Here is a 22,142-nt window from a genome sequence, read left to right as displayed (position 1 = left end):
TCCTCTCCTTTTTTGTTCTGTGGCGGACATGGACATGGACAGGGACACAGACACATGAGCTGGACATGGGTGGATTTTGCACTGGACATGGACATGGACATGGACATGGACACATGAGCTGGACATTTGAAAGGCACCACCTGAGTGGCTTTTTAAAAATAGTTTGAGTACTCTTGTTGGTAAACAACCACTGCAGCACAGAAAAGCACATTCCTCACTGAAGTAACATCTTTTTAGACTCTTGAAGAAATCAAAAGAACCACTTTACAATGCTGGACCCCGCCGCTGGGAATTTATTGTGCTGAACAGATTTTGAACAGTAAATCTTTTCAGGGGCTCACAAAACTGCAAAGTGTGTGTACTGTGGTCCGCGCCTCACCAGATGCAAACGCTGTAGGACAGAGTGGTTATTCTCCTGCAGTACCTGTAAGTACATTTGGTGTTTTGTCACCTGTAGTTTTACGTCAGTCCTTGCTTCTACAAGGTGGGAATTATGTTCATCAGGGCCTCGTGGCTTTGTGACCGCCAAGATAACATTTAAAAAATAAAGTTTTTAACGACAAATATTGACTAAATATACCCGGCCATTTTTTGACACACACCAAGAATGACACTGTTTTTCATTCCACTATGGTGAAATCAAATACTTCATCATTCAAATGATGGAAGAATTAATCAACCCTTCGTCATCATTGAGTTGTTCCTCATTCATCGTGTCCAATCCCAGCAGTCATCGGGTGAGGGCGAGTACAACCTGGACAGTTCACTAATTAATCACAGGGTCAGATGTAGAAACAAAAATCAATTCACGTTCATATATACTGTATGACAAACCTACAGTGTCCATAAATCCTAATCCTGGACTGTGGGGGGAAACTGGAGAACCCAGAGAAAAACCCTGCACATACAGGGCAAACATGGAAACTTATTTAGAAAGACCATCAGACCATCAGTTTTTTGCTGTAGGGCAAGAGCAGCGACCACTCTCCATCATGGAAACGTTTAGGTTCTATTATCAACGCAGTTTTGCAAGATTATAGAAAGTACACAGTCTGAGTATAAACAGAGACTCACTGCTGTTGGCAAAAACACAGTCTGAGTATAAACAGAGACTGACTGCTGTTGGCAAAAACAGAGATCAATCACCTGCACGTCACTGCTGTTGGATTTGATGCTAATGAGAAAAAACAAACGTCACTGCTGTTGGATTTGATGCTAATGGAAACAAAACGTGTAGCCCGGTATTCTACTCTTTTTTTTCTCTCTTGTTAGGCATTGTTTTACCATTTTCACCAAATCAGCTCCAGTACTAGTTTATACAGTATTTGACTGTTTAGTCGTTAAAGTGAAGCAGCAAATACATTATTGTTCTCACTGACTAGGAGGCTGCGGTGCTTAGTCTGTGCAAACAAATTCATAATCATTCATTCCGAAAAAGTGGCATTGTGAAAACTCAGCTTAGGTCTGTTCTGCTTTTTCTTTTATGGTTTTTATCGGGGTAGGAACCCACATTAGTCCCTGACAGGAGGCTCCTAGATGCTGGAGGACGCCGTGGGCCTGCAGGATTAGGTTTCTTCTATGTTCACATTCCACTCAGTCCTCAGGGAGCAACATAGAATGAAATTCATATGTTAAGGATGCTGTGAGCAAGTGTGCTGCTTTCTTCACGGGCTAATGTGAAAAATCCTCCTACAAAGCGTTAAAGGTTATTGCTTTGCATGTGATTGACTGGGAGAGAACTGATGTTCGTACACTCCTACCTCCCAAACACACACGCATAAACACGTGCGTTGCCTCGCTTTCACGCGCACCGTGGGTGACATACACAAAGCAGCTCACCCACTGCGCTTCACAAAGCACATAAATGCAGTTTCACCGAAATGTAGCTTCAATAATTAAATCACATTTGTGTTTCTTTTATTACTCTGTTGCTTTTCACGATAAAGATCTTGTCATCAAAGGTCGTTTTCTATTGCTGTATTCAAACTTATACAAGTATGTGTCTTCTACTTCATGTGGAGCTGTGGTCTAGTGTTGACTCTCAGCGTTTCCCTCCCTTTTGGTCTGTCCCCCCCATGGATCTTCATGTGTGACATATGTGAGATGCATTACTGTCAGACAGCTTCCCTGTTTCAGTGCAGTCTCCTCAAATGCTTACGTAATGTCATTACCAATCACACGTGGAGAGCATCCTGGCACTCTCACAAGGTTAGGATGAAATATGAGAACGATTATGGAGATCTAAGATTGTATTATCATGATTTCCTTATTATTGCATCATTAATCTATTTCTGTCTTTTGTCTCCTCCTTTCCCTCCATCCCTTTCTTTTTTCCCTTTAAATGTTTTGCCTTTGGCTGATGCAGAAGTGGAACAGAAAGGTAAGTCTGAAGAAAGAAAAAAAAAGCATGCCCATCATCACAATCATGTATAAAACGTATGGCTGCCCGTCACTTTTTAGCACCTCGAGCGTCTTGTAGCCCACGGCAGAGCCACATCTCTTCTAAAGTCCAGCAGCTACATTAGGAGCTTGATCTGAGCATATAGAAGCAATTTAGAAACACTGGTTCTCATTAGACACACTCCAGCTCTGTATTATTCCACGCTATAGTGTAGAATGTCACTTAACAAACTCTGCACGGGGGGAGCGTGCCTTTACAATGAGCCAATGAACAGTGGATTACGTTGACATTTAATATTTCAAATGCTTCCCACTGATATGAAAATTATGCCAGAACTTTCAATCGCCAACAAAAATTCAATCAGTATTCCCAGGCCTCTGTGCAGGTTATGGGTTTATATTACTGAAGAGAATGGGAAAACCACAACGCACATCTGGCTTGTCGGTGTGTATCAGCTATATGTCTGTCCGTGCATATGTGACAGCATTCCAGTTAAATTACAAAGGTCCCTATAACTCTGGTCGCAATGGCTTCCTAGAATTTACTGCATCACCCACATCAGTCATAAAGAGTAACCCCAGTATTCCAAGATGGGAACACCGAGCACTGAGTGGAGAATGAATTACTGTAACAATTGCAGAAACAGCAGGCTATAAAAGACATGTTTGGCTCTACAGTTGGTCGTTCCTGACACGAATAGAAAGAAGAGAAGGGAAGAAAGAGCTATGATACTAATGAGGAACCATAGAAGGAGGGAGAAAATGGGAATCCAGGGAAAGGGGGAAGTAGAAGAAAATATGCCATTTTCTCTTTTCTATTAGCTTTGAAAGCTGGGTATTATCAGCTGAAAAGAACGTAGGATGGAGTCGTCGTGTGGAATGAAAGTGACTAGCCAACATCCTCGCCACAACAGAGGCGGACTTCTCATTATCAGTCAGTTGTTACAGCAAAAGATAGATGTGACATTTCACACAGAGTCAAAAAAAAAAATCTGGGGAGGATTGTTGACTTTTAAAAGCAGCCACAAATATGTATGTGACCTGATGCTAAACTCTTATTTTTCCATAGTTTTCTTGTGTCCGGGAATTCTGAGAGGCGTCTACCAAAGTGAACATCTTTTCGAGTCGGACCACCAATCCGGTGCATGGTGCAAAGATCCTTTACAGGCCTCCGAGAAAATCTACTACATGCCCTGGACACCGTATCGCACAGACACTCTGACAGAGTACTCATCAAAGGAAGACTTCATCGCAGGCCGTCCAACCACAACTTACAAACTCCCGCATCGTGTGGACGGCACTGGTTTTGTGGTGTACGATGGCGCTCTCTTCTTCAACAAGGAGCGAACGCGTAACATTGTCAAGTTTGACCTTCGCACCCGTATCAAGAGCGGTGAGGCTATTATCGCCAATGCAAACTATCACGATACCTCACCGTACCGCTGGGGGGGGAAGTCGGACATCGACCTAGCAGTGGACGAGAATGGACTTTGGGTGATCTATGCTACAGAGCAGAACAACGGGCGAATTGTGGTGAGCCAGCTCAACCCCTACACGCTGCGCATCGAAGGCTCCTGGGACACCAGCTACGACAAACGCTCTGCCTCCAATGCCTTCATGATCTGCGGCGTCCTTTATGTCGTCAAGACTGTCTATGAAGACGATGACAACGAAGGGGCGGGGAACAAAATTGACTACATGTACAACACGGACAAGAGCAAGGAAATGACACTAAACATACCATTTCCCAACTCCTACCAGTACATCGCAGCTGTGGATTACAACCCCAGAGACAACCTGCTGTACGTGTGGAATAACTACCATGTGGTCAAGTACTCGCTGGACTTTGGAAATAATGGTAGGTAGTATTTTCTTTTCCTTCTTCTTCCTTTTATTGCCTTCCTTTACATTCTTTTTTTTTATTAATACAGTGTGTGAACTTTCTGTCGAAGTCATATTTCTCTGTGAGGACATGAAACACCAGACATTTTTCTGATGCTTTTATTGTTTTGTTTTTTTTACTTGACATAAGGAATAGTTGCAATTACTTGTGCCAGTTGTTAAGTCTGAAGAATGAGTAAAAAGGAGAAAATGAGACGCACCATCTGTGCTCAGTCTTCACAGTCGCCCCACTCATGGTATCTGCATGTCTCAGACATCAAACACAAACCTTGGGGACACTTTAAAAAGCTGATTTGTAATATAGGAGTGCGTAATGTATGTATGTACATATATAAATCACCGAGTAGATGCTATTTGTGGGAATTGCTGTCTTTTAAGTTAACCAAAGAGTAATAAATCACCGAGTAGATGCTATTTGTGGAAATTGTGGAAATTGCTTTTAAGTTAACCAAAGAGTACGTTTCAAAGACCTTGATCTCTTACCTTTATCAGATAATTTTCCGAGTCTTACATTAACCCCTTCTTGCCTTTAACTGCCCCCCCCGCCTGTCTTTGCTTTGATTTCTTCATAGCTGCAAAACAGATATTCTGATACATTGCATTCTTCTTCTGAACGCAGCCGAGAGAGTTTGTTAGGAACAGGAAGTGACAGCACTTTCATATAAAACCTCCAAATTTGACAGCTTTCACTTCCATCTTCCATCACAGTCATAGTAATGTTTCAAAACATGAGGTAGAAACAGTAGCTCTGCAGATGTAGTCTCACTCACAGTATAAAATATAGTGTTCTTTGTCTTCAATTAATATACTTAACTGCATGTGCTCCAGCCAATGTATTGGCTTTATTTTTGTAATATGATCCTAGGGTTTTGTCCCTTGTTTTATATGAACCGTTGCTACTTTGTTTTATACAGAAAACAGATCAGCAACAGAGTAACAAAAATAACAAGTACGCCATAGTAATAGCTGAGGATAAGTCAAGGTTAATGTCGAAAGTAGTAATTTGGACTTCATCTATAGATATTTTTTGCTTAAAGAGGACATTAAAGAGAAAGTGATTTTTTTGCTTAAAGAGGACATTAAAGAGATATAGTAAGAAAGTGATACATTTATGTACAATTAATTTTGCGATTTCATGTTTGGTATTTTGCCTGTTTTTATAAATCCAGCACCAAATCATTGCATCCGTGTCGATGTTAAAGAGCAAAGAAAACTATCGACCCTGAAGTAACTCTCTTCAACTCTTGGCGCTGTAGGAATCCGCCCTTCACTCCTTCTCTTCTGGATGAAAGGGCTAAGGCCCCTGGAGCCTAAAGGGTTATTTGCCCAGCGTAATTGCCTTTCAGCACCTTTCTGTGAAATGGTCAATTCAGTCTGGCTGTGTCTCTTATTAAATGATGTCTGAATTAGCCCATGCTCTTACACACAGTTAAGAGGCACAGAACAAGGAATTATAAAGATAGACAGCATTAAATTTGGTTTCTACCGATCAACGTTTGCATGGGTGTGTTGGCGTATGTGTGAGTGTGAAAAAGGGACGTCCGTGAATGCACCGAAACACACAGGTCTGTTTTCTTTAATTGTACATGTCTGTATAAGTCTGTTCCTATTATTAAAGCGTATTCAGAGGTGTGCACTGGAGAGTGATCATTGTAATAATGAAGCACCCAGTGTCTCGGGAGGCTGTGAAGACTAGATCAATTGGGATTCAATGTAGAGAATGACCTCCAGAGCACAGCAACAAGCCAGACTGCTGACCAGTCAGGGATAAATACATGGGATCAATGCTTCCTCTCTGCAGCCTCCCGCCTCACTACTTCACTCAGTGAAGTTGGGGGAATAAATTAACTGCAGTACACGATTCTATCATTCCTCAGACAATAAGATATTAGGTCGATACATGAAATTCATTTTGTTGTAGACCAAAGTTTGCCTTCTGCCCGTGGTTTTACACCATTAAGATTCATTGTGACGACAGAACATTGTTGCGGTTTGAGAGTCGCATATGAATATTGTGTATGTTTGTTTTTGTTTGTTTTGTTTTTTTTTCATTTTCTTCTTTAGACAGTGCAGGAAACAGGCCAGGGAAAGGAGGCCGCTCTAATGGTTTACTGATTTAGGCTCACCCTGCTTTTGTTTCAAATCATATGGACTCCTTACAGATATGAAATGAGAGAGGAAATGGGCCATGGAGCAAGAGAAGGCCAACGGAGGCTGCTATAGACTTGGCTTAATTGGGGTGCAGCAGAGAGAGCTCCAATTACAGCATTGTGGCTGTCCAGTGACAGCTTTGGCACAGATAAATACACTCACAGAGTAACTGAGATACTTCTACTGATGCACGCAGCGTTAAGGTAAAGCTAATAATAATAATCCTAGTTTAACTTCAACTTCAAATCAATTGATGAACATTACAATATAATACAATACAATACAGTATTTACAATAATCCACTTCAACTTCAAATCAATTGATGAACAAATGTATTTACAATAATCGACATGTTGCCCCAGTTAACTCATGAATAATCAGATCATAATAATATTAGACATTTCAAATCTTAATGTACCTCAAGAAGGATATTTTTCAAGTCAAGGTCAAATCATCAACGGTACATGTGTTAAAAAACAAAACAAAAAAATCGGTGGCATGAAATGCAATTTGTGGTAAGTCATTATTATGGTGTTAACTCCGGTTCAACCCTGGTTTTTATAAATGCTATGGTAAATCGAGGAATTTAAAACCATAAAAAAGCAATGACATTTAAACACAATGGGAACAGGAATATTGGGTTGGCTTTAGTTCACTCCAGGCCAGATGTTGAGCATGAAATGTAAAGATTTCCATCACATGGTTGAGACAGCACCATGCAGATAATGATCTGTGTGCACGTTTGTCTGGGCTCCGTTATTAGGCTGAAAGAGAACAATGCCTGGACATTAATTTCTTTACGTCTGTTGTGTCTCTGCATTGTTTTGTAAATTCCCATCCTCTCTCTCCCTCGTTCACACACACACACTCACAATGGCAGGAATCTCAATATTTCCTTTTCCACATAAATCTTTGTCGGGTCCCTGTTTTTTCTCTGTCATCATTATCTCCAGCTTAATCTGTCCTCCTTTTACACACCCAGCTCCTTCCCACATCAAACACAGCCGTTAGATTGGGTGCAACTTAGATGTGTGTATTACAACGGGTCAGCATCTGAACCACATGCCCACATAAAGCAAGAGTCAGAGGCATTTGTCTCTGCGTCACCCATTCCTTCTCCCCCACACTGCTGGGACATTCTCTCTCTCTCTCTCTCTCTCTCTCTCTCTCTCTGGCTACTGTTTATGGAGTTGCTTTATCACGTCTTCTTACATGCATATTATAGATGCCTGCCCTGCGCAAGCTGCATGGCTCCAGTGAAACATTTAAATTATTTATCAGACCTAGTCTGCATTGCTTCACTTAAGAAAGTTTTTCCTCAACAAAGTCACAAAATTATTCATGCTATCTGAATCTTTGGCAAGGCCGGGCCACACAGGCAAAACTGAGGAGATACTGATTTACATGTACGGCCCTCCCTATCTGTGGCTCACCCTTTTTTTCTCTGTCCTTTTTTTTTTCCGGAGCAAACTTTTCAAAGATCAAAGTGTTCGCAAGTAGAGTACAGTAAAGGGATGTTTGAGTGCTGTTACACTTGTAATGGCCTCCTTAAAAGCTCCGGAGCATAACTTCTCCCGCTACATGGCCAGTGATATATGCTAATGTGTACTGCCAGCCAAGCATGACTGTTTGTGACATCAATCTGAGAGTATTATTTGTGTTTGTCAATTTAGCGATCTAGTTAACCAGTGAAGCACGTCCTGTGTATAGGATAGAGACACTGGGATCCCACAGGGTCTTAACGACTTGAAAAAAAATTCTAGTTTCTAATTTAAAAGTGCACTACTATATGTTTAAATTAGTATTAATGCTCCATTAACACAATATTACTGGAGACACAGGTCTTTTATTGGTTTAAATAAGAGAGAAATCAGGAGGTCACATTTAATTCTAATGTATTTCTAATGCAGTTGCTTAAAGGAGTGACCTCTGCTTATCACTCGTGCCACGCCGTCAATTTAAGGAAATTTAAAGGCCTCACCTTTGAACCCTTAATGGCTTGAATTTCAGAGTTCCATTTCCTAAGGAAGTCAAGCATGGACTATCTATTGTCCCAGGCACTTACTCCTACCCCCCACGCCTCTTCGCCCCTCCTCTCCTCTCCTCTCCTCACCTCCCCTCCCCTACTTGCTTTGGCAACAGATTGCAATCAAGCAGCAGGTTAAGAGATCTCGCAAACATTTTCTAAATTGGAGAGAAAAACAACATGTTAATGGGTTGAAGTGAAGACCTTCTTTCACCAGATCACTAATTGGAGTAACCATTTCTGGATTAGCTCATTGAGTTGTATAATAACGTGTGGCCGTGTGTTTGTTGAGTGATCGCTTTTCATTTCCTCACAAAGAAAAACATTGTGCTCAACAACAGTTTCTGAAATTCAGTGAATACACTGAGGCGCCGCCGATGCCACCTTTTTCCTGTATGTTTTTTAATCCTATCCAACGCTGCTGCAGTAATTCCTGTGCATTTATCCATTTCCTCCAATACTGACTGTCTAGTTCTAAGTGGATTACAACACAGCCACTGCTGCAGAGACCGAGGTCTGCTCTGGAGCTCAGGGTCTGGGGCAGCTGTCCTTTACCTCCACTTTGTGTGCTTATCTGTTGGCCAGCACCAGCAGGGGCCACTGCTCGTATTTGGCAAAGGAGAAGCACATAATTTCTCTTGCCAAACACGGGTGCCATATTTAGCAGCGCTGTAGAGGGCCTAGAGAGAAGAAAGGGAAACCCACTGTATTGTTGGAAGTAAAAGCATAATAGAGAACGAAACAGCTTTCAAAGTAAGCTTTTTTCTATTCAAATTTCCTTTTTTTAAATATAAAAAAAAACAGGAGAGGAACAGAGTGGATACAATCTTGATTTTGTAAATGATGTGTTATTATAATAAATCACTGGGGACACAATATTGAATAACCATGGATTAACCAGCTTCCTGACAAAGTAATGAGATGTGGCCAGATAACAGAAGGGACAGAAATTTGATCTGCGTTTCATGAAGGCAAAAACAATATTCTGTAACAGGGCTGTCGAAATAAACACAATTATTGTGTTATTTCAAATTCAACACACGGGCAGAATGATGTGCACTCTATGCCCTCTAATACACAGCCCATACACAGGTTGTTATTTGCACACACTGTGGGAAATCTCACAAAAAGTCGCAGCTTGTAAAAAACAGTAAATAAGTCAACGAGTGAAAGTCTGACTGACACGAATGGAATAAATATAAACATAATAGTACCCCAACATATAATAGTACATGAAGTACGTTGAGTTTATATGAGTATATGAGAATATATATTTAATGTTCAGTGTAGATAGATCACCAAAATCCACCAAGTATGTAATTACATTTTTACTTTTTGAATAGTTGTGTTCCATATTAATATTTCACACATTCGGATTAGTCACATTAACATTAGTTAATTATGATTAATTCCCAGCTACCCTGCAATTAATCAGATTAATTTTTTTTAATTATTTGACATCCTAATCTGTACCTGAAAGAATAATGAGATTTGAGATTTTTTACAATTTCATTACAATTATTTCATGAATATAAATTTGTGTTTGTCCTGGCATCAGTTTATGCCTTGAACACTGCAGATTCTCTTGATTAGCGGTAAAGCATTCATTTGGAAAACTTGCTGCATACGTCTCAACACCCAGAGGATATAACACCACTCAACACTACTCACTTACAACTGATAGAGCCAGAGTGTTGAGTGGTGTCTGTGAAACATAAGCTGCGGAACGTGGTGATGCCTGGCAGCCATTTTGAAGGATGTTTTCTATCTCTAAAGTATCGCTGCTTTGAAGTGCTGCATTCTCCTTTATCACAAGACTTGCGCCATGAGCCACGAGCGCAGTGTGTATACGGCTGCGTGCGAGAGAATAAAAAGTACGAATATCAGTAGCGTGCACACCCGCGTGGCTGCCTCTTTGCTGTGCACCGTGCACGGTCTGCATGGGTGTGTTGCTCGGCACACAACAAAGTGTAAAGTAGGGATTTGAAAGTGAGAGTGTGTCGGTCCGTGTGCATCTCCAGGATGTTGTGTTATCGCAGTGTGCAGCCTCAGTCCGTGCCTGCGCTTCAATCTAGCCTAGAAAGCTCTGTGTCCTCCAGTTGGATTATATTTTTTGCTCTCACCCCCTCCGGATCGGTCTCTTTGTACTGTTGGCAGTGATGTGTGTATACGACAGTGTGTTTGTGTTTGTGTTTGTGTGAAGAGTCAAGGAGGCACAAGGAGGATGTAACTTTTAAATGAACAACAACGCAGCAGTCATCTGTTGGCTGAGTGATTTCAGCATAAGGCTGCAGCAAATGGACCTTTCTGTCCTGTGTAGGTTATAACCCAGCTCAGGGTTTTCCTGTCAGCTTCTTCACTCTTGACTGTCAAATAAAGTTTGGAAAAAAACATCCTGAATGCCCGCTTGAATATGGAAGGATGACTACAGACACTTCCTGTTTCGACTTTTCTCTTAGTTTCACACTTCCTGTCTTCGACTCTGGTGTTTTTTCCTCAATGTGGGAAAGAAAGCGAGGAGAAGAGAAGTTTGTTTTGCCTCATTTCTCGCCTTCCTGACTACCTGTTGTGCGGTGGATTTACGATTGATTTTATGTTTTTTACCTTATGAGCAGTCAGCAAGAAGGTAACAGAGCAGACTCAGGGACAGATGTTGTTCCCCACACGCAGGAAACTTTGCACACACACATATAGAAACAGCGATGTAGTGACAAAGAAGAAACTCCAAAAAAAAAAGTTTACTGCCACCCTGCCATTGTTTCACCTCCATTAGACTCACAAGATGCCAGGAAACAGTAAAAGAGAGCAGAGCTAAAGAAAAGCAAACAGGGAACTGAATGTCACTGAACAGCAAGTAATGAAACTGTGACATAAAGTATAAATGAATGTAAAAGTAAAATCTGTTTCAGTCATTTGCCACATGTTGAACAGGAAGTTAATGGATTTAAGGTTTTTTTTTTCTAATTTCTAATTACATAACATTAACCAGTGTTGAATGAGTTCCAAAATGTTTTTCTATAAGAACTTGGCTGATATTCTAACTTAAAAAAAAACAGTCTTAGAAAATACCTGAATGAGAATTATACTCAGGTGTGGCTTTAACTCCATCATTTTCAATGGAAAAGTCAAACCAAATATTTGCTAAAATAAAGGAGCATGTGTTATTTTGAAACGTACTGTATATATATATATGTATATCCATGAGTCAAAAAAAAGTAACAATGTTATTATAATTATGTTAGGGACCCAGAAACCATCAAGGAGACACCGAGACATGTCATGACGTCATAAATAGAGAATTCTAAAAACAAAGTTTCCTTTTTGCAAAAACCCCATCACACGAGGGTTATAATAGTTTTTTATTGGCTCAGGTCAAGTCGGTCCACGTTTGCAAACAGGTTCCAATGAGTACAATCTGCAGCCTGATTCTATATGAATGTTTTATTTGTTTTTCTCAACAGTGTCTTCTACAACATATTCATATTTTAAGATCATTTATATTTAAATTTTGCAACAGCTCTAGCTAAAATAACACCACAAAGACATTACGATCTGAACACAACAAAAATACAGTGCGAATGAGAGAGTTCACCCAGAAGATGAAGAGAGACGAAGGGGAGAAGAACAGCACCATGGGTAGAGAAGAGCTGTGGCCCTGTGGCTGTGATGTCACAGGCGTTTGTGGCCCCTCACCTCCAGCCGTGGTGTGTTCTGCCCTCAACTCCAATCAAGACAGCTGACATCCACCTCAGACTCATGTGCATGCACACGTCATCACTCTTATTTTGTTGTGGCACAGCCACTAATGGAGCTTCTCATTTGAGTGCATATGAGCACATACGTTCACACACACACACACACACATAAGTAGACAAACACTGACACACACGCGTGCAGATTGACAGCTAGTCCCTAGGCCAATGCTGCCTCGCATGATTGATGGCAACGTTCCGTGGAGAATGCATAAGGCGAGGGAGGCAGTGATTCAGGGACAGGGCGCCGCACAGTTTAGGTGCAGAAAGACTACATTGAATTGTGGAGGAAGGGAACACAACGTACAGGCGGAGCGGCTGTAACATGGCTGTCACTCAAGGAGACAGACACACGAGGGAGGGAGGAAGAGAAGGAGATTTTGATAAACCCGTCGAGGCATACAGTCGGGCCTTAAATTGCTCTGGCTCACAGTTAATCGCACACACGCACACACACACACAAGCAACACATTTTAAATCAATGCCAACTTTACTCTAACACAACAAACATGGACATGAAAACCTGTGGCAGGTACAGTACATCAGTGTGATGGAGGTGATTATTCCCCTCACAGATCGCGTTCTTTTCCTGCCTCAATTGGGAAATAACTTTGCAGCGTTCAATATCAATGACCAGCATGTAGTACATATTATGGCCCAGGGCTTACCACGGCCTCAAATAGAGAAACACAAGAGTCGGCAATGTTCTATTGAACACAGCACTAGAAGGAAGTTCAAAAACAAGGCAGACTAACGCATGCACATCACGACACGACACGACACGACTCCACTCAAAAACATTCAACTTGAACAACTTCATTATCCAGGAATCCCAACAGGTGAGGTTTATAGAATGACCTTCAAAAAAAAAAACTAGAAATCATTTAGGGAATGCTTTTAGCAAAAGAACTGTCATGCACATCACGATTTTTTTTTTTTTACACTCCATGCTCCAATGGTCCTGTGTATCATGAGTACCACCCAGTGTACTATTTAACAGCACTGTATCAGGGCAGTGGTTCCAGAACTTTTTTTGTATATAAGGTTGTTGTTCATTCCATCCCAACCAATCACCACGTCGACATATTCACAGCTGTTGCTTCCCAACTCCACAGAACTGAATTTAAAAGACTGATTGTCGGGTCCTTCTGTCTTCCTTCTCTTCCACCTCTGTCTGCCGGGGTAATCAGTGTGATCACACTCACCTGTGTTTTGGTCATCAGTCTCACTCGTGTCACCTGGCACCCCTGAGCATATATGCCTCTCTCCCTCACTCACTCATTGTTCAGTGGTTTTCTGTGGTCATGCTACGATTATTCATCCTTGTCTGTGTTCCAGTATTTCCTGTCCCCTCTCTGTAAGTGGAAGGTCTTTAACTTGAACTGGTAAATAAACTCCTTGCTCCTGATCTTACTCCCCTGTGTGCTGCGTTGGGTCACTGATACTCCTAAGAATTGTCATGCTCATGGAAAAGTAAATATATTTAGAAATTATGGCTAAATATAAAAAAAAGACTATTCAACTGGCAATGCACCCCTCCTCTGTCCCCACAGTAAGGCCCTGCCTTCTAAAGGGCCCGCACCCAAAATTATAAAAGTGGTCATAAAGATCAGGGGTGAAAACAGTGACCCCTAAAGGACGTATTTAGATGGACTAGAATATGCACTTCCTTAGACTATTTTATCCAGACAAATAATTCTGAAAAATATTGTAAATGTGTTTCCTGTTACTCCGGCGCATGAAAACCACCGTTAAATGGTTTTTAACAAACAAAGTCATTCAGTTGAAAAATATCCTGGTGCATAAGTGTAAATATCTGGCACCACTAACTCTGCTCGCTCATCGATCGGCAGCACACGTGCATAAAAACAGTGAGTGCTTGGCCGATGGGAAGAGACGGTACAGTAAGAAGAGGACATTAACTCTTCACTATCATATGCTGCGTTCATTACTCTTTCATCACTTCATCCACTCCTTCTTTATTTCCATCTTGTGTGAAACACTGAGCTCCTTTCACAATAAAATATTGACAATAAAAGTGGGCCATTAAAGTGGCCTCTTTGCATCTTCTGTTGTCACCGTTCCCTGAATCATGCATGACACTGAAAATGTTTCAGTCTGCCAGGGTGGGCATAAATATCCACTGCTGTGGACCAGCCCTGCTGCACAGACTGGTGACTTCACCAGCGCTGGCAGGACAGAAAAGATTTGTTTCACGGGAATTTACCGGCCGGGTATTGACCTGCTCTGCTGTTTTTTCCATTATCTTTCCAGCTGGTATTCACTGAATTTTTTAGAACATGTCGTAAATTTGAGAGATTAGAATTTGAAGATAGGCGCTAACATCTGAGGTTTTTCCAAGTTCTGAAAAACCAATGTTGTCATAACTTTCTCCGTCTGTTTGTCCGCTCATTCTACTCATGTGTTTTACTGCCCCCGTTGAATTCTTCTAATTCCGCTATTCTACCTTCTTCGGCAATGACAGAAAAACTTATTTTGGCATCCAGAGCTCATAAAAACGTCTACACGCAAGTCACTCTGGGAGCCGTAAAAGTCTACAGTTTATTTCAGGTCTTAGTTTAAAATCCAGGTGTTGTCTTGACTTTAAACCCTGCTCGTTTTCTTTTCTCTTTTTCTAGACTATCGCCCGCCTCCCATGGTGCCTCCGAATCGTGGAGGGGGAGGGGGATTCCCAATCGGTGGTGGAGGGTCCTCCTCGTCATCCACCAGCCGTACCACGACCACTCGCGCTCCCCCCTACTTTACAACCCCGAGGCCTCTCCTCACCACCTCGCCCGGCCAGCGGTACAGGACGACGACAACAATTCGTCAGCCCATCTTGGTTCCGATCGGCGGCTCAGACCCTGACACCAATCAGATTCCTGACACTAACCAGAAAGCCGGCCGTACTCCGCCTGTGCAGGTGCCTCCAGCAGCTCCGCAGCCTCCTGCGCTGGCTCCACAAGATTTCTGTAGTCCAAAGCTGACAGCTGACATATCGTGGCCCCGAACACAACAAGGCCAGACGGCAAAGCAGCCTTGTCCTGTAGGGACACTGGGTAAGGACACCAGACAGATAGATGGTTGGTTTGCATGGAAACATTGTACATTTTTACTGCTATTTCTTTGCAAGGTCTGATCTGACTAAACGCAGGTCTGTATTAAATACTTTAATGCTACGAACCAGTTAAAGCACTGTTAAAGCTATCCCAAAGTATCCCATCATGCATCATATCTGTTTCCCCATTTGATGGCTACGAAAGTAGCATTTGATGCTGTTCTCATCATTCAGACATGGAATCTTTTCTTTTTGCCTTTTCTTGTTGTCACAGCCAAGAAACATGGCGTTGTGTTCACGTTGGCTCCTTCTTTGAACGATAGAGGCCTCAACATACTGGCACAAAATTATTCCACATTAGCATACTGTAGCACAGTCGTATTAGTCACAATACAATATGGCCCACAGGCAGCGCGGGTTCCATCATGTTTCTTACATTGTGCATATTTACTTTAAAAGTCTACATCGTTTTTTAATAAAGGCAATATTGTACAAAAAATGTGAAAAAACAATTGAAAAACTTAATGATTCTCACTTTTTAAATATTTGACAGCCCTGTAGCCTTTAAAATATGTTTCTATTGGTAAAATATAATATATGAACCTGAAGCTTTTTTTTATGTAAAAAGCCTGTCAAAAAGGATTAACCATCTTTTTATTCACACATTGAATTGAAAAGATTTAACTGAATCGGCTGTGCAAAGTAAATGAATATTCAAACAGTTATCATAAAATGAAAATAATTTATTTAAAGAAATGAAACGAGTCCAACAAACATTAAGAAGAAAAATCCTACAATCCCAAGTGAAATGGTGCAAATGCGACAGCGGAGAAGATCTGACACTGAGTTTTATACTGTGTACTGTGTGAATCTCACCAGTTTCATTTGTTGGTGTTGCAGGTGTGGCTACTTATATGTGCATGGCCCGTCTGGGTTACTGGGACCGCCAGGGCCCTGATCTCAGCAACTGCACCTCCCCCTGGGTCAACCACATCATGCAGAAAGTAAGTCTGGGTGAGGGTTGGAGGCTTGGCTCACACTGAGCCGTAGTGTGAAGGTGAAATGGGAAATATATATTAATACAAGGGCTGTGATTCAAGTTGATGAAATGTTAACGATTAATCTGATTAAAATGTGTCATGCATGTTTACCAACGTGAAGATGCACAGTAATAACTAAATCAAAACGTTAAGTTGCACCTCTTCATAATTTTCTTGACGTTTTTACACATTAATAATTCCATCATTATGATTTCACAAATTAAAAACAGGTGTGAAACACAAGCAGTTGTAGAGAAAATATTCAGGTATTTATGTCACACATCTGATGGACTGACTTCTTTGGATAAACCCAAACCATCCATACAATTGTTGTCTGGGGTTAGTGTCCTTAAAGTTGCATTACTGCCACCTACTGGGTCTCTTTGTCTCTGACGAAAACATTTAAATCACTTGCAAAAACAAAAAAAAAGTCCCATTTATTCATGTTTCTATGGTATTCCTGCACACTACCAAAGAATTCCAAAGATCAAACCCCACATTTGAATTATCATCTGTTAATTTTTATTTCCTGTTCAGGATCTGACATTTCTCTACATTGTTTTTATATATGTTTAATTTGTTAAAACAACATTTCTTTGTTCATATAACTAGAATATTCCTCTGCATATCATTATATCCCTTCAAGTCCAAACACTTCTACCTCTGCATATCATTATATCCCTTTAAGTCCAAACATTTTCATTCTTCTGCACCAGGTCAAAACTTGCCTTTTTTGTCTCGTATAAGGACTGAAATTGAGTTTTTTTCAAATTTTGTTTTTGATAAAAAAAAATCAGATCACACCAATAGAAACCTGTTGTTAGTCCTCCAATTATCACAACTTGCTTCCATTCAATATTTGCTTTGATTTCATAACTGTTTATTTTTCAAATTGTGAAATGCCTGGTTTAATCATTTCAACAGAGCTCAACACATGACAAAGATGTGGTGATAAAACCCGTCAAAGCTGCCGCAGATACGAGTCTGAAAGTGTCTCAGTGATAAAAATCTGACGGCCTTTTCGAAATGATAACATCTCTCTTAGAACTTTTTGACTTTGTACTGCTTCAGCATTATCTGTACATTTCTGAAAAATCGTGAACCAATCCGGTTGAGAGCGTTTCCCGTAAATAAAACTAAATCACCTCGGTGAAATAGTTAAATAAGAATCTGCAGATCTGCTAAGTCAGGAGTTCTAAATCTATCTTCCCCTTTAAGCTGCCCATCTGTTGTGCGTTCCTTACGTCCTCACCTCTACTCCTCAACACCTAACTGCCATGTCTGTCTCACTGCCCATCTGTCCTCTCCCTCTCTAACCTAATCTGTCTCTCTGTCCTCCCTGTCCTTCCCTTCCGTTCACCCAAATCAAACATCTTTTCAATTCTCCCCCCTGTCGTCCTTCTCTCCACATGTACCCGCTTGATGTAACTTTTTCTTCATGCCCTAATTTTTTCCTTCCTTTATTACCTCATCCGACATCTCTGTCTAAATCTCCCTCTCTGTCTCTCTCTTTCGCTCTTTATCTTGCCCCCTCCTCTCCTCTCCCCCCTCGCCCCGTTTGGCTCACAGCTCCGCTCAGGTGAGACGGCGGCCATTGTAGCCCGGGAGCTGGCTGAGCAGACCAAAGGCCTCCTGCGTCCTGGCGACGTGCCATCCACGGTGCGGGCCATGGCCCAGCTGGTTGAACTGCTGGACGTCCAGCTCAGGAACCTCACCCCCGGGGGCAAGGACAGTGCCGCTCGGAGCCTCACCAAGGTACTGTCTCAAAAAGCATTTACGCTGTGAGGCTATTACGTAGTGAGTCACGGAGTAGGACTGAAGTATTAATAACTGTAAGAGATAGAGAGAGTAATGGAGTCAGAGAGAAAGAGAGGAGACAGGGAGATTGGAGTGGAACGTTCTTTTTTGGTCTCGTGCTCAGCGTTCGTGGGTGAGGAGGTTTCTGCACACTGAGTTTAATTAAGAAATATACATCATTCTGTCAATTTACAGATGAAAACTTGCTGCTTTTAGACAATACTTTAATCTCCCTGCGAGGGTCGGTGTAACACGTTTTGCTGCACGTAATGGGTGATAGATAGCTGCTCTCAGCCTTCCCCAGCGTTTCACGACTCTTTTCAGATCAGGACTAAAATTGGATAAAACTTTCTCCTGCCTGGGAGTTTTCCTCATTAAAACACGCCACACTTGATGAAAACAGGACTCGGACACATTTTACATCATGGTTCATTGTTTAATGAACTTCACTTCACAGCATTGTAGATGCTGTCGACGAGCTTGCTCAAGTGCTTACTTCGCCGTTACACAAATGAGAAACTGATGCCAACTATGCAAAAGATGTGTTTTAGACAAGAGTAAAATTTAATCCAGCAATTTGTTCATTTGAGCATTAAATGAAAATGATTCAGTCGGAGGGAAACGCTGGCTGGATGGTGGACTGTTTCCTGATCGTCTGCTCAGGTCAACAACCAAGTCAAGAGTTTAGCAGCCAGACTGACAGCTGGTGCCACCTCTGAAACACCTCCACTCTTTGCATCTGTTAGTCATTTAATCACACGTCTGACGTGAATGCAGACTGAAGCACGAGTCATCTGAATCAATTCATTTACTGTATTTTGCTGCTGATCAATCACCTGGTCAAGGTTGATTTTAAATCCAATAAACTCATTACTAATTATTACTGCATCGATTACGAACCAATTAAGGGAAACGTTTGCTTGTTACGGTAATATTTAATCAAAAATTACACGTGTAATCATCGATAACCCTCACACCGCAGGATGAGATCAGTTGACTTTAAAGTAGGGCTGTCAATCGATTTAATTATTTTTCAATCTGATTAAACGCTGGATGGCTGTGGATTAGTCGCAATTAATCACGATCGTAATTTATTGTGATTCATTGATTAGAGAAATCAACTTTCTCAAGTGAGACAAAAACTTTGGTCTGATCCAGAAGTTGACACACTGGGCGTTAGCATGGTATGGTATTCTCCTGTAGTGTGTATAAATAACACCGTGTGTATCAACAGTGTATCAGAGCAGTGATGAGTGAATCATTATGAATTATATCAATGTTTACTGCACGTCTTACCTCAAGTGAGACAACAAATTAACAAATAAATGTTAACAAATTAATTAATAACCGCTTCATTTTGACAGCTCTACTTATTGTAGTAGTGAAGAAAAAAAACAAAGTGATGAGCTGAAAGAAGACATGAGAGAATTTCATGAGTAAAAAAAAGTGGGACGGGCTCTGAAGAAACGCGTTTCAGTCTGCCAGGCGGTTCCGTGTGCAGTACTAATGAGGGAGGTGTGAGGGCGCCGTGCTCCTCGGTGTACAGTGGATGTGTGGCTTTGATTGAGAGGTGTTACACTGCTAACTACTCCACTGTTTGAATTTGCAGCTTCAGAAGAGAGAAAGGTCCTGCAGGTTTTTCACACAGGTATTTCCACTTCCTGTTTTCAGAGATTACATTTCCTCGCAGTGTTCAGATGTGGTTTTTTTTTTTTACTCCTTTTCTTTCGCATGAAGCCTTTTGTGTACGTGTGCTCGCTGGTTGCATCAAGATTTATCTTTTTTTTTTTATGTTGCAAACAGTCGTTGTGTTATTATTTTTACAAACCTTTAAGGAGGCTGACATCTTCCACCACGACTGTGATCTGGTGGACTGTAACGATGGCTGCTTCCACCGACACCATCTGACAATTGAGATCATTCAGCTTTTGTCTCCTTAAAGGCTTTGTTGGCATTGGTTTGTTTTTTTTTTATTTCTTGCATTCAAGATCAATGGTTACTGACAATCCATACCAATAACAACCCAAGACAGTACTTTTCAGTTGTGTTCTCCAAATTGTAATTTATCACATCTGAAACCAAATGACTGCGTATTGAATGTTTTTCTGTCCTTTATTTGAGGGAGAAGGCAGTGATGGATTTGCTTTTTGTTGTGGCTGAAGTTTCATTTTCATCAATCTTACATTACTTAGAAGTCCTATTTACAGACATTGTGGAATACACTTCATCAAAAGTGCCCAAAAAATCTATAACCTATACACTAGTGAATATCTTGAACTTTTTTTATTAGGAATTAAATGATACAGAAGGTGTGGATCACAGGAGGACGCGAGGTGAGAGAGGTGTCCGTGAATTGAAATTCTTCAACCGAACATTTTAAACGGCGTGTCACAGAGAGTTGTTGATGATGTCGGAAAATTCAGCGTAAAGGGCAAAGGTGAAAAAATGCTGCTGATGTGCGTGACCTTAAAGCCATGAGGTGACCTTGTAGTCGAAACTGCCGCGCTAGCATGGTGCGCTATGCTACAGTATATGAGCTTCAGGCTGGACTTGAAAACACTGTAAGTAAAAACAAAAGGACATTTTTCTTTAACCTGAAAACCACAGGGTTAATTATGCCAAAATCAAATATTATAATTTTATAATTACATTCTTTTAAGTATTTTTTTATTAATGTTGTGACCATTGAGACTTAACATGTGTTTCATGATGAAAGAAGAAGATTCAAATCATCGCAGCATCTAATCTGCTGCAGTCATGTTCTGTACCCAGTGTGTGGAAACAGAGTCTGTTTTATTTCCTCCCTCTGAAGGCCCCGCCCCCAACGCACACACACACTGCGCACATACACACTCATACACAGTGGACATGGGCTGGCTGTTTTTCTCCTGATGCAGGCTTTTTCTTCTCGCTCTCCCTGCAAAGTCTTAACATCAGCAAGAGTCAGCAATGTGACATCACAGAACATCCGGACCACACGCAGCCTAACGTGCTAACACACTCGGGGGGGTGTGATCTGATGTTGTCACCTCAGAGCAGCCACGTCCGTCCGGTGTGTCCTGCTGGTTTGCAGGAAGTGGTTGTTTGCAGAAGAGTAGTTACAGGTTAGAATCCCGATGTGGCACCACACACCTTGGGTACTGCAGGGGGCTGCGAGTGATCGATTAAATAATTAGCCTTAGTAATGTGGAACAAAATGATACCAACAGTCCCATTCTCTGCCAGATAGAATGTGCCTGATTAGAGATGTGGTGTGGCGCTGCCCTCTCCTCGTTAATTATCTACACCACTAATTGCCAAGTGAGGAGAGTGGGCAGGAGGTTTGGGCTCTTAATAGAGACAAAAATAATTGAATTTCTCTCTCTCTCTCTCTCTCTCTCTGTCTGTCTTTTTTTTTCCTCTCCTCCTCCCAGCTCGTCTCTCCTCCTCTCTCACTCCGTTTGGGGAACCGGGGACTCGTTTCATGTATTCTAAATTGGCAATTTATTCATGATGAAGTTGGTGGTGTGGAGCAGCTTTGATGCTGTAGGGTGGATTGATAAGAGAGGTAGATTTCTGGGAAACTGAGAAAGGCACGGGGGCTGGCGGAACTTAAACAAAGAAAGGCATGAGTCACAGGAACCTCGAAGGAATGTAAGAGAAGAAGAAGAAAAACCAGCAGGAGGGAGGGCAGTGGGAAATGCATTGGCGGCCAACGATAATGTTTAATTTGCCCTTTATTTCTAGATGTGAGGTCAGAGCCTGAGATGCTGTAAATGAACAAACTCATCATGTCAGGAAAGTAAAACTCCAATTACAGACAGATCCGTCTGTTCAGAACAAGCATTTGTTGGTAGAGCGCCGGGTATTAAAGCAAAACAAAAATCTTTCTTTGTATTGTGACCCACTTCCATACTCATAACATCCCAACGCTGTCATTTTAGGTGTATTCCTCGGTGCATGACTCCTCACGTACTACGTTCTTGCACATGTGCTCGTACGAGTCCTCCCCGGTGCTGCTGGGTGTAGTAGAGCAG

At 41.5% G+C, this 22,142-nt stretch overlaps 1 protein-coding gene across 9 annotated transcripts in view; it reads left to right on the top strand.

Annotated features, from left to right (window-relative positions):
- The window catches only part of adgrl3.1 (adhesion G protein-coupled receptor L3.1), a 107,906-nt gene that overhangs the window by 53,742 nt on the left and 32,022 nt on the right, over positions 1 to 22,142 (top strand). For 7 of the 9 annotated variants that reach the window (XM_025058339.1, XM_017035262.2, XM_017035261.2 and 4 more), the window contains 6 exons: positions 2,366 to 2,380; positions 3,470 to 4,258; positions 14,871 to 15,290; positions 16,190 to 16,293; positions 17,899 to 18,084; positions 19,736 to 19,774. In XM_025058339.1, the coding sequence (XP_024914107.1) occupies positions 2,366 to 2,380; positions 3,470 to 4,258; positions 14,871 to 15,290; positions 16,190 to 16,293; positions 17,899 to 18,084; positions 19,736 to 19,774 (1,553 nt within the window). The remainder of the gene's footprint in view (positions 1 to 2,365; positions 2,381 to 3,469; positions 4,259 to 14,870; positions 15,291 to 16,189; positions 16,294 to 17,898; positions 18,085 to 19,735; positions 19,775 to 22,142) is intronic. The other 2 variants (XM_017035263.2, XM_025058341.1) reach the window with 1 other exon arrangement.

This window comes from Cynoglossus semilaevis, chromosome 9, assembly GCF_000523025.1.
Source record: "Cynoglossus semilaevis isolate Cse_v1.0 chromosome 9, Cse_v1.0, whole genome shotgun sequence".
In the NCBI taxonomy this organism is placed as follows: Eukaryota; Metazoa; Chordata; class Actinopteri; order Pleuronectiformes; family Cynoglossidae; genus Cynoglossus; species Cynoglossus semilaevis.
The sequence above is the reverse complement of the archived record's forward strand: the minus strand, read 5'-3'. Positions and strand labels throughout refer to the sequence as shown.